The sequence below is a fragment of the Chenopodium album genome, chromosome 20 (assembly GCF_948465745.1).
Source record: "Chenopodium album chromosome 20, dcCheAlbu1.1, whole genome shotgun sequence".
Classification (NCBI taxonomy): Eukaryota; Viridiplantae; Streptophyta; class Magnoliopsida; order Caryophyllales; family Amaranthaceae; genus Chenopodium; species Chenopodium album.
In genome coordinates, this window is record NC_137853.1 from 41947920 (window position 1) to 41960142 (window position 12223).

Consider the following 12223-nt stretch of genomic DNA (forward strand, 5'->3'; position numbering starts at 1 on the left):
TACTTAACTTCGTCATATCATTTATGACTTTAAGAGATGTATGTCAACTCTTTTTAATTGATGGGAGATATTTGTCAACTTTGATTGAATATATACATTGACTACTAATCTTATACCAAGTATTATATGCCTACTATGGAATATTTCAAAGAACAAGAATAAAAATAGAATAACATTTGGCTTCGCAAAAAAAGTAGAATACATATGGCTGACTCATAAATTGGGTTGAATTTTCCTCAAACACCAAACATTGAGTTTTCAAAAGTTGAACTAACACTTCAATCAACTTTAAAAAAAGTGGCAAATTTTTTTAATTTATTTTTTTTACCGACCATAAAATCCAAAGCACCGTTTTTTTAATCTTAATTAAAAGGTACAATTTTATAATATTAATTTTTAATTACTCATGTTAAACTAGTATTTGGAGTTGGACAATACCCCATGTCATTACATAGGAATATTTGTCAACTAAATTTACACATATGCTCATTTCTAGATAATAGGATCATGGATCATCTCATTATGTATATGAACTTGCTTTTTAGGCACAAGCTAGGCCTCTATCTAGGAAATCTTAGATTCGTTGACATCAAATTCTTTTATATATAGTAGCAAAAGTATCATGATTTTAGAATCATTTATAGGTATTTCTATTTTGACACGTTTACGAGAGGTTGTTTTCAATATGCAAGTGTTTAAGGAGAATTTCACGAAATTTATACATATTGTATGACTAAATTTTGAAGAAAAGCTCCCTTTGAAATAGAATATTCTTACTCGTAGTTTTACTTGTACTTCTTACATGATCGATGTTAATTAGCTGGTCGAGCATCTAACAAAATTTATTATCATCATTTGTAGTTAAAATTGTACTCTGAAAAGTTGGAATGCGATCCTTTGAGATATAATTTGCTAATTTTTGGTACAGATTGTAACCAAGAAAGAAACAATCTGAAGGAAATTTAGGAAAATATCTAAAGCAACAATCTCAGCATACAGCAGCTGATAAAATCTATCCCACCCATCATAACAACCACCAAAAAAAAAAATAAAAAAGAAAATGAAAAAGCAGGTAGAATAAGGCAGAAGAGCTGACCTCAACAATTGTGGGAAAAAAGGCAAAATACGTAGAGTCAACGCACTCGTATACCCATAAATGTAAAAAATACTCCGTACTGTATAGAGATCGTAGTTGTTTGATAAAACAACTCCGACGCGTGGACAGAAAGATTGACGTGGGAGGTACGCCATCTGAAAATATTGCTGAAATCCCAAAAATACCCTTATAAATGCGGTGATAAAGTAGGTTACGGAAGTGCAGAATTGGGAATCACAAAAAAAGACACGTGTACCCCGCGTGAACCCGATGACCGCCTCTCACCGTAATAATAATTCCTTCATCGGAGCATCATTCATATAAAAGCTTCTCCCGCTTTCTGGAATTTTTCCGACTCTTTTATTATAAACCCAAATACTACCCACTTCTTTTTTTATTCTTTACACAAATCTGGTGTTATCTTTGATTCCTTCATTCATTCATTCATATTGATTGATTGATTCCCAGCCTAAACCTAAATTTATTAAAGAAGCGTGATTCAGGGTTTTGTATATTGCAATTTGTAGGGTTTGTGTTGTTGAAATTGGATTATTACTATTCATTCATGGTATAGAACAACATGGGTGCTGACGCTGAAGTTGTTTGTCCTCAAATTGTTCCTAATCTCGATGCCGTTCTCGCCTGTTCTCAACTTGTAAGTTTCTTTTTCTCAATTCAATTTCTGGATAATTCTCTTGTTTCTCCCTCTATTCCAATTCGTCACTTTTATCAACTATTCCAATTTTAGATGTCACAAAATATTGAGGCTTGACGATTGGATTGGAAGGTTTATTTGATCTTACGCGTTATTCAAAGTACTGTAGTAGGTTTGATCATAATTCTATGCCTTTGTCCTTCCTCCCCCAGTTCTGGTGTTACTCCAAGATTTGCAAACCCTAGTCAGATATAATTTGGAGGTTTACTGCTTTATAGGACTTCAAAATTTTTAACTTCTTTAGAGAATATGATTCATACTACTTAATTTACACAATTGGATCATAAACCTTGTCCTGCTCAAATTAAAATTGGCTCATCATAAGGTAGTATATGAATCGGAAGGTAGCAAGATTAGGTAACAACGACTCAATTTGTGAGGCGTGTATGCTATATATTCATATCAAGTAAATATAAATTTGAGGTTACTTACGGACTATATGATTATCTCCTGGCACCAGTTGTTCATCTTGAATACCCTTTGTCATGTAAATCAGGCTATGGTGTTGAGAACTCAATATTCCTGTCTAGACTCTAGAGCAAATCCAGATCTGACAATAACTCGTACATGTCAATTCGCTTTTAGTTTGGTGTTTAACAAATGTTAGTAGAAATTTAAGTGTAGTTTTGAAGAATAGTATCACTTTGGAACCAAAAAAACTCCAATTGTGCTTTTCCAGTTTTATACATTATTATCTTTTCATCAGCCTTCCGAGTATTTCTGTCTTTGTGGTGATTTATATCACTGTGTTTTGTATATTTATTCATGATCGTAGTTGGTGTTGTGACTGTATCATGTCTTTTTTTCTGTCTATATCACAGTTTAAACCTATGCTGGAAGTCTGGTGTAGGAGTTGTTGGAGTTATTTACTTATTTTATATTGGATACTGATTAATCCTCTAAATTTTTAGGATAAAAAGACCCCGGATGCAGTGGCAGATGGTTCACTTTCTTCTACCATGCAGCAGTTTGTACCAATTATCCGCTCTGGAAGCTTTACTGACATTGGGCCACGCAGATATATGGAAGATGAACATATAAGAATTGATGATCTTTGTATGCATTTGGGTTCAATGTTTACATGTCCCAAGCCTAGTGCTTTTTATGGGGTTTTTGATGGTCATGGAGGACCTGAAGCAGCAGCTTATGTCCGCAATAATGTGAATAGATTCTTTTTTGAAGATGTCAATTTCCCCGAAGCCTCTGAATTGAATGACATTTTTCTTCAAGGAGTGGAGAATTGCCTTCGCCAAGCCTTTCTAATGGCAGATCTAGCCCTTTCTGATGATTGCAGCATCAGTACTTCTTCAGGAACAACTGCTCTTACAGCTTTGATATTGGGAAGGTAAGTTAGATGCAAATTGCTAGCTCTTCCTGGAGCTTTCTTCTCTTTGTTTCTCTGCTTTTTTAGTTGCATTTATTTTGGTGTCATGCCTCCTCTGTCATTTGCTAATTTGCTATCGTTGCTAGTGTTTTGAGTACCATTGTGTTTTACTTCATGAAACTATGTTGCTCCCTTTGTTGAAATACACTTTAAGTGACTAGCTAAGTTTAGCATGACCATTTAATAAAATGGGGTTGTTTATGAACTTATTATTCTGTATGAGGCGGCTTTTTCTCTGAATTTACAGTCTTCCGTTATAAGTATCTGACCGTTCATCTTTGTGCTTGCTTTCTTTCAGGCTGTTGCTGGTTGCAAATGCTGGTGATTGTAGAGCTGTTCTTTGTCGTAAAGGAGAAGCCATTGATATGTCTCAAGACCACAGGCCTACGTATCCATCAGAGAAGAGGAGAGTTGAAGAATTAGGGGGTTACATAGATGATGGATATCTGAATGGAGTTTTATCAGTGACTAGAGCTCTGGGGGACTGGGACATGAAACTTCCCAAGGGTTCAGCCTCACCCCTCATTGCCGATCCTGAGCTAAGACAAATTATTTTGACCGAAGATGACGAGTTCCTCATAATTGGATGTGATGGAATCTGGGATGTATTGTCAAGCCAACAAGCAGTCAGCATTGTGCGTCGCGGATTAAGGCGGCATGATGACCCAGAACTATGTGCAAAGGAGCTGGTCAGAGAGGCCTTGAGGCTCCACACCTTTGACAATCTCACTGTCATAGTTGTGTGCTTTTCTGCTTCCGATCACCAGAGAGAACAATCAGGGTCCAGGCCTCGGAGATTCCGGTGCAGCCTCTCAGCAGAGGCCTTGTCTACTCTGAATAGCTTGCTGGAGACCAATGACAGTCACTGATTCATTTTTAAGAGTGTAAATAAGATCTGTTTAGAAGTCGGTGTGCTCAATGTATTGTGCGTGATTGATGGAGATATTCAATGTTACTGTTTTAAGCTGCTTCAGTAGGACTTGTTAGAAAAAGCGGCTTGCAGTTTTGTTAGGGGTTCTTCTTTTGATGGTAGTCTATTTAACTGTTGTTTTTCGGGCTATTGTTGGCAGGACAGGTTGATGTGAATATAATTGAAGGGATTGAAGGTGTTTGGAGGTGTAAAAACAATGCTCTATTCTTTCAGTATTCAGTGATTACATACGAGTATGTGTTTTTATTTCATTTTTGTTCATATTGTTCATCATATATCATCCAGCTAGTGTTTTAACAGCTTTGACTCTCGGGTTAGAGGAGATTAAAATAGTTTGAACTTTAAAGCAGAGCATGTTCACAATGTCTTAAGTGTTTGAGCTTTGACTCTCATGTATAGTACTCTGCTACTCTCTATCACAATGTCTAATTGTCACACGAGTGGTTATTATATTCACCTCTGATTCCGTGGGCAGGCAACTCCTTTGCCTAAGAAGGTTTTACTTCCCAATATCATGAATATATCTCTTGCGAGGACTATTGTAGAGGAAATACGGAGTATATAGATAAGTGCTAAATGTAGTCATAACTTGATCCTATGGTACCCTACTCTCTCTCTCTCTCTCTCAGTCTACTTTCCCTTCCCCCCAGTCCTCTCACTCAAACTGTCCACTCCTGCCACCACTCACCCACACCAACCACCCAACAAGCACCAGCCACACTGCATTGAGAAGGAAGAGAAGAGAGGAGGCGGCAAACGTGTAAAACACCATGGCAATATCAAGTAATCCATGTCTGTTATACACTTTTCAAACTATTGCCATATAACCAGAACAGCAAAATGAATTATCCAACACAAATAGATTAATGTGGACAAAATCATGCAGGAATAGGTTTTGCGTTCCAACTTACGAGTACATACAAACAGATTACACAATTTCACCCATTCAGATGCACTAAAATCAAAGTGCATACCAAACACCTGTTTTATTATATAGGTATATCAAGTCTATCAACCAAAGGTTCAATTATTAATTACACATGTACACCAGGGTTTTGGTACTTGTTGGTTACAATTCCTGAAGAATCTCTTTACAATATTTGTGCTTTATCAATTACACATTTACACACCAGGGTTTTGATTCTTGATTTTAGACTTCAAAATGTGAGCTGCCTGCAAGTAAATTGGTGAAATAAACAAGCAAGTCTGATTACAATTTGTAACAGCATATTCCTATCAAAAAGATGGCTTATACTATACAATTAGTTTCTGTAGTTCAGTGACTCACACAGGATCAGTTGGTTGACTCAAGTTGACTGTTTTTCGCAAAATTTGTAAACCTTTCCAAACCTCGTAGAAGCAGGCTTTCAAGAAACGGTTGAAGTGCCTGCAAGTATAAACAACCAGGTGACATTATGTCCTCCTTAAAGTCAGTAAAGGAAAAGGCAGACATTATAATCAATGAGATACATAAAACACCTATTTGAATGGAAAGATGCTTACTGATGCTACAGGTGATAGAAGTTGAGGAACTTCGTAAGACACAGTCAGCTGTGAAAGAAACAAATTTAGGAGAGCAGTTACATTAGATCAGCAATATACCTTTTTTTTTTTTTTTTTTTTTTTTTTTTTTTTTTTTTTTTTTTTTCTTTTGTGTGTGTGAGTGTGTGTATAATAAGGAAGTCAGCACTCAGCAATAATCAATCAATCTAAAACTCCATTAGAAGACAGAGAAATAGATATAATTTTAGATAATGAGTAATTGGTAACTGCCAATGAATGAGCTTCTTCCCACTAGCAACCGCAGTTCTGCTATGTGACAAATTTGGTATTCAGCTAATATGCATATAGCATTATGAACCAAATGTCCACAGGACTGAATCATATGAAGAGCTCTTCACAGTAGAGGTTTTATGGGGATGCAGTGAAGAAACATGGAATAAATCCAAGTGTTAACAACCCAGGAGGGAACATGTTACAAACACAGAGGAATACTGGATATGCTGGGGAGAAGGGGTCCTTACTTCTATAAGACAGGATGAGGGACCTCTTGGATAAAATCGAACAGCACCACTGCAATGGAAAAATTATTTCATCAACAATCCATCCAAATACTCTTATTCCTGTTGCATACAAATCTCACCTGTTTGGAAGACCTTCAAGAGATCTCCAATGAATTTTTTGATTTGGAATGGGCTGCAGATTTCGAGCAAGCCAAGAGAATTCAATATCACGACCAAATGCTTTATATCTGAGCGTCCATCTAGATTGGTCAGGCTTATCTTCCAAGACCTGCTTATAGCTCAAATATATCAATGTACATGTAGATCTTCAAGCAATACCAAGCAATGGGAAAGGCAACATCATGTTAAGGTTAATGATAAACAGCAAAACCATATAGAAATCTTGCAGAAGAGTTTTTTTTTTAGTATGATTATAAGAGCCACTACAACATTAGTGCGACCATCAGGTTGTATGTATAAAGCCCTTGTTTTTAGTCAGACTTGAGATAAGTATGGTCATGTCAGATATTATTTGAGGCTTAGATTTGATTAATACACGATTGGCGTTGTAATATTTGACCTGCAGGCTATTCCTAATGTATTAACTTAAGAGGCCCTTAAGACATTGTTCATTAAGTGGGTTCAACAACAGGTTTGGCACTTTAATCTGAGCTAGGCCACTAACAATAACGCAATACTGTAAAATCACAGATGAATTAACTACTCTGAAGCATTACAGAAGTAATAAATTGAGCACTGCATCATTTTGTGGAGACCATAAAGAAGCCCAAGTGAGTACAATGTGAACAAGCACACTTTAATATGATAGCTCATATTAAGAAATAAGAATTGAAGGACTAAAAATCTGTTAAAATAAAGAAGTTTGCAGAAGGTAGATGGGGTATGATATAATAGTAAATGAAATTAAGAGAATTGAAGAAGAAAGTAAGCAAGCAACCTTAACAGATGAAATGAAAGGCATCCACTTAGGAATGTCTTCACGATTAGAGTAGCAGTTATACGCAACAGATACCGGCACATCAACTTCCTTCTTCACCCTGCATTTCGTTGTAATACTCAATTATGGATTTTTGGGGATTTTTCTTAATTGACAAATTCAATGAAAGAAATAGAGAGACAAACGTGCAATCCTGCGATTCCATGACTGGTCGGAAAGGGCGTTTGGAGACGAATCCATTTGGGATTTTGAAGCCTGCCTTTGATTTCAATGGGTTGAAACTAACTTTGCTGCTCAAATAACAATCAACCTTTGAATTTGAAGTTGAAGTTGATGCTGCCCTCATCAACAAACTAACTTTGGGACCTGAAATCGAGCTTGGATTTGAAGGTGCTACTACGGATGTTGAAAACATTCTGCTTTTTTCAACCCACACCACTTAGATGACGATCTACTGCTTCCTATCACTCCTTCCCACTTGCCCCCCTTTTTTTTTTTTAATTTTTTTTAGAGGGGGTCTATTGTAGGGGAGAGCATGGGACGGGTACCCGTTTCAATAACGTTATCGGTTCGGGTACCCAATAACCGTTAAGGCTAAAACCAATTCCCGAAACCGATCCAATAAGGTTCGGGTACCCGAAAATTCGGATACCCAAACCAAATATCCGAACCGAACCGAACCAATAAGCTGATTTTTTTTGTTTGGGTCTTTTTATGTATTTAACACTTGCTTTTTTTCTAGTTTTTTTTTTTTTTTTTTTTTTTTTTTTTTTTTTTTTTTTTTATAAAAATTCAACCTGAATACCTGAAAAGTATATTAAAAATCCATAATTTCAAAAAATAACCATCTGAACAAAAAAAAAAAAAGTCCATGAATTAAAAAAAAATAACAACCAAATAGTCTCATACAAAATTACAAACATACAGTTTCTTATAAAAAAAACTAAAAAAGTCCAAAGTCCAAACATACAATTTCTTATACAACTCATTACATAACCTTAAATAATGTCTATGATTAAAAAAAAAAAATGCTGCCTTTAGTTAGTCCAATCACCAACAAAGAGGAAATGTTCCTTCAAGCTAATAACAACTCCTGCCTCTAACAACTCCTTCCTCTAATCATCATCAACAAAGAGGGATTGTTCCTCGCCAAGTGGTAACATTTCTTCAAAAAAAAAAAAAAAAAAAAAAGAGAGTAAGGAAAAGGAAGATATCAGACTTAAAGGGGAAAAAAAAAAGAAAAGAAAAGAAAGAGAGAAAATATTTAAATGTTACCTGATTCAATTTTTTCCATGTCTTCAAGTCTCTCCTCAAGTATAAGTGGACCTTGAGATGTACGTAGCCAATCTTGTGCACAAATCAAGGCTTCTACCATCTTAGTTGAAAGTGAGCTGCGAAATGAATCAAGCACTCGACCACCGGTGCTAAAGGCTGATTCAGAAGCGACTGTTGAAACGGGAATAGCAAGTACATCTCTAGCCATGAGAGCTATTGTTGGGTACCTTTCACCATATTTTTTCCCCCACCCCAAACAATCAAAGCTTTTTCCAGCAGGATTAACTTCTCTATCATCTTCTAAATACTTGGCCAACTCATTTTTCCCTTGCACTCCAACACTTGAACCCACATCCTTTTCAAACTCTAATTCCGCAACATCTACATCAGAGTCTATATCTTCTACTTCCTCCAGAAAATCAGAAGTTTTGGGGGGAATGGAATCATTTAAAGGGTTCTCAGAAACATAAAGTTCATACATTTTGTTGTTTCAATGAATACTACAAGAAGGGGGGTTGAATTGTAGTATGAGAGTTTAGCCAAACTTTTTGCGGAATTAAAATTAAGTTAGCTAAAGGAACTGAGAGATTAACTAAAGGAACTAAAGAATGCAAGAGAGATTTTACGTGGAAAACTCTTTGGCCCTAATCAAGGAGAAAAACCACGACCACTTGGGATTTTAGGAAAAGAATTTTCACTAGAATAGGGCAAATAATCCTATTACAAGCTAAAGACTCAAACTCAAGTTCTTCTACGAACTTGAGACCCTGAGGAACAAGTCACCCAACTTGTTACTCTTCTCTTCTCTTTCTCTCTTCTCACTTCTCTGTTCTCTTCTCTCTCTCTCTTCTCTTTCTCATACACAAATGTTCACTCGAACTTCCCCATTCCCCAATTACAACTCGAAAGAAAAACAAACTCTAGTATAAGAACATTTAGAACACTCTAATGAACTTGTATGGAATTGGACTCTTAACTCAAATAAAAGATGAAAACTTATGTGAGCAAGGGTGAGTTTTTCCAACAGAAATCAAGAGCTATTTATAGATCACAAAACGCCTTGGAAAAACTTCATTGTGCTGCAAATCCATCACGCCACTACTCATACCCACTAAGAAGATCATGTCCCTTGAATTAAGGAAGCATGAACTCCTTAATGTGCAAAGCCATGGCTGTTGAAGATCATGGGAGAGTAGAGCGCAAGTTTTGGAAAACGTGGAAATTTTATTTTGTCAAAAACATTTTCCGAAAATCAGAAAAAAAAAAGAAAATAAAATCTTTTTAATTTAAGAAAAAGATAAAATTTAAATTGCAACAGTTTTCCTAAAAACAAGCATGCACAATATTTTATCCTAAGACCAATTCCATACTAATTTTTCGAGTGTAACTAACTTCCTTATACTTGCATAAATCCTAAAATATATAAAATATTTAGTCTTCATGTTTCTCTGATGAAGCTTCTACTCCGAGGCTTCTGTTCCTTGTCGGGAACTTCTCTTCTCTGACGATGCTTCTTCTCTGAAGCTTCTGTTCCCTTAGAGAACCTTCTCTTCTCAAGTCTTCATTTCTGAAGCGCCAGTTCCTGTGAGGGAACTCTTCTTTTTGGATAACTTTGTTTCTGGCTTTCCTGTTCCTCATGGTATCTTTGCTCGACACTTAATTCTCCTAGTCTTTGCACTGATCACACACTCAAACAATCAAGCCTTTATTAGTATGTAAGTAAGTAAGGTTGTGTCATCATCAAAATCATTAAATCCAACACATTTCATTCAGAGTTTGCATCACTTTAGCACACAAATACTTAGCTTTTTCAGAATCATATTGTTGATTAATTGCCCATTTAGTATAGCCCATTTTCCGCCTAGGATCAAGAATGACAGCAATATACAACAAAAGATTCACATTATCAACATTCTCCCAATACTTGTCATGCTTTTTCTTCATTCCACTAGCCATTAAGCTCACCCCCACATCATTACTCAACATTTTTTTCTTGATTAACACACTAATCCCAACAAGTTCTTGTAAATACACATTAGAGGTGATATACAACGAGCCAGAAACTCTTAGAGTAGCATCATAAAATATTTTAAGGAAAGGAAGAAAAGAGGCAACACGATCCCAATCACTAGATTCAGGCACACCATCTGACTTATTTAACCTAGACTTAAATTTACCACCATCAGAACATTCAAGCAAATCAAAGGCCCTACGATATGCCAAAGCACCTTCCAACATTAAATAAGTGGAATTCCACCTAGTATCCACATCTAAACAAAGAAAACGTTTTGACTCCAACTTTTCTTGTTTAACACAGCTCATAAACTTTTGCAATCTAGCACCTGATGATCTTACATACCTAACAGCACAACGAATTCTTTTTATAGACACATCACTTTCTTTCAATCCTTCTTTAACCGTTAAACTTAATATGTGAGCACAACATCTCATGTGTAAAAACTGACCACCCAAAACTAAAGTCTTCCAACTTTCAAACCTCCTTTTCAAATATTGAATGCCCACATCATTTGAACTAGCATTATCTACAGTGATAGTCATAACTCTAGAAATACCCCATTCAAGTAGGCACTTTTGGACAGATTTACCAATAGTTTCACCAGAATGACTAGAAATTATACAAAAGTTTATTATTTTCTTGTGCAATTTCCAATTTAGGTCAATAAAGTGAGCGGTTAAACACATGTAATTCATATTCTGGCAAGAAGTCCAAGTGTCAGTGGTCAGACTTATACGTGAAGTGCACTTGCTAAAAAAACTCTTCAAATTTTTTTTCTCATCCAAATAAATCCTAAAACAATCTCTAGTCACTGTCCATCGAGAAGGAATAATGAAAAAGGGTTGTGTTACCTTCATAAAGTTGCGAAAACCTTCATGCTCCACCGTTGTAAAGGACATTTCATCCATAATCACCATCTTTGCCAGAGCTTTCCTACTATCTTCTTGATTGAATTTCCATAACTCAAGTCTACCTTTCTTTTGATCCACAAGATTCCCATCAAGAGTTTGCTGACTAAGGGACAATAGTTTCTGATTTTGATCAATGTTTGGGGGGTATGCCTTACATCGCGATATGTGGTTCTTCATGCCGGAGGTACCATGAAGTGATGCACAACCAATTAATGCATGACAATAGATACATTCAGCCTTGTTTTCTCCATCCTTCTTTATAAAATGCTCCCAATGAGGAGACCGCCTTTTTCTACTTTTTTTTGAAGTTTCACCAGAGGGGGCAGCAACATCAGCATCTTCAGAAGGTTCATTTGATTGATTTTGTTGCACAAAGGGGTCATTATTTTCCGTCATTGGCTCATGAACCCAAGGCTCAGGAGGAGGACTAGGAATTGGAGGAGCTTGACTTGTAGCCGATGAGTCTTCCATCTCCCCACTACTTCCAAATTCCATACACTCCTACAAATGAAAAAAAAAACAAATAAGTTCACCCATGTAATCATGTATAGTTGTATACACAAATAAGTGAATAACAGGACTGGAAATCTAGTTAGTAATGTAATGAGCCTAAACAAAAATTCAGTCTAACCAAAAAGTTCACTCATGTATATACAAATAACAAGACTGGAAAATCATATAAAGTTATAAACTATAAAGTAATAAGCCTAAAAAAAAAATCATTTTAAAAGACTCAACAAATCTAGTTAGTAACCAGACACAAAACAATGATCAATAAGCCACTAAGTGCAAGCTACCAAAGTTCCAATTAAATGACATATTGAAAATCTAATACTAACTTACTAAGTATTTGCTTCAGACAACTACTAGTTCCATCAGATCATGCATTGGTCAAGAGTCAATATATGAAGTCAACATGGAAAAATGAGAGTT

General features: G+C 35.9%; 3 protein-coding genes across 4 annotated transcripts; 1 reads left to right on the forward strand and 2 right to left on the reverse strand.

The window, feature by feature from the left end:
* The first annotated feature begins 1419 nt into the window (after nt 1-1419).
* On the forward strand, nt 1420-4377 carry LOC145598250 (putative protein phosphatase 2C 47). The gene is made up of 3 exons (XM_081654581.1): nt 1420-1751; nt 2723-3156; nt 3494-4377. Exons 1-3 carry the CDS (start codon nt 1677-1679, stop codon nt 4062-4064), a joined length of 1080 nt encoding a protein of 359 aa, XP_081510707.1. The 5' UTR covers nt 1420-1676; the 3' UTR covers nt 4065-4377.
* A 705-nt stretch (nt 4378-5082) lies between these two features.
* LOC145598054 (uncharacterized) lies at nt 5083-7565 on the reverse strand. Of its 2 annotated transcripts, none has more exons than XM_081654346.1 (7): nt 7273-7565; nt 7088-7187; nt 6270-6418; nt 6151-6199; nt 5630-5677; nt 5415-5513; nt 5083-5295 (listed from the first exon to the last, which is right to left on the reverse strand). In XM_081654346.1, the coding sequence occupies exons 1-6, from the start codon at nt 7500-7502 to the stop codon at nt 5421-5423; spliced, it is 669 nt and encodes a 222-aa protein (XP_081510472.1). In that variant the 5' UTR covers nt 7503-7565; the 3' UTR covers nt 5083-5295; nt 5415-5420. The 2 variants fall into 2 exon arrangements, with proteins under 2 accessions (XP_081510472.1, XP_081510471.1); XM_081654345.1 differs by having other exon boundaries at nt 5083-5299.
* A 2546-nt stretch (nt 7566-10111) lies between these two features.
* On the reverse strand, nt 10112-10921 carry LOC145597281 (zinc finger BED domain-containing protein RICESLEEPER 2-like). Its single transcript, XM_081653416.1, has one exon. It carries the CDS (start codon nt 10919-10921, stop codon nt 10112-10114), a length of 810 nt encoding a protein of 269 aa, XP_081509542.1.
* Between the last annotated feature and the right edge of the window lie 1302 nt (nt 10922-12223).

Coding starts and splice junctions, on each gene's coding strand:
- LOC145598250 (XM_081654581.1), top strand. CDS start 1,677: ATGGGTGCTGACGCTGAAGTTGTTTGTCCTCAAATTGTTCCTAATCTC. Junction 1,752..2,722: donor TTCTCGCCTGTTCTCAACTT/GTAAGTTTCTTT, acceptor CTAAATTTTTAG/GATAAAAAGACCCCGGATGC. Junction 3,157..3,493: donor ACAGCTTTGATATTGGGAAG/GTAAGTTAGATG, acceptor GCTTTCTTTCAG/GCTGTTGCTGGTTGCAAATG.
- LOC145598054 (XM_081654346.1), bottom strand. CDS start 7,502: ATGTTTTCAACATCCGTAGTAGCACCTTCAAATCCAAGCTCGATTTCA. Junction 6,419..7,087: donor CTTTCATTTCATCTGTTAAG/GTTGCTTGCTTA, acceptor AGCTATAAGCAG/GTCTTGGAAGATAAGCCTGA. Junction 5,514..5,629: donor TTCTATCACCTGTAGCATCA/GTAAGCATCTTT, acceptor TTATACTTGCAG/GCACTTCAACCGTTTCTTGA.
- LOC145597281 (XM_081653416.1), bottom strand. CDS start 10,921: ATGACTATCACTGTAGATAATGCTAGTTCAAATGATGTGGGCATTCAA.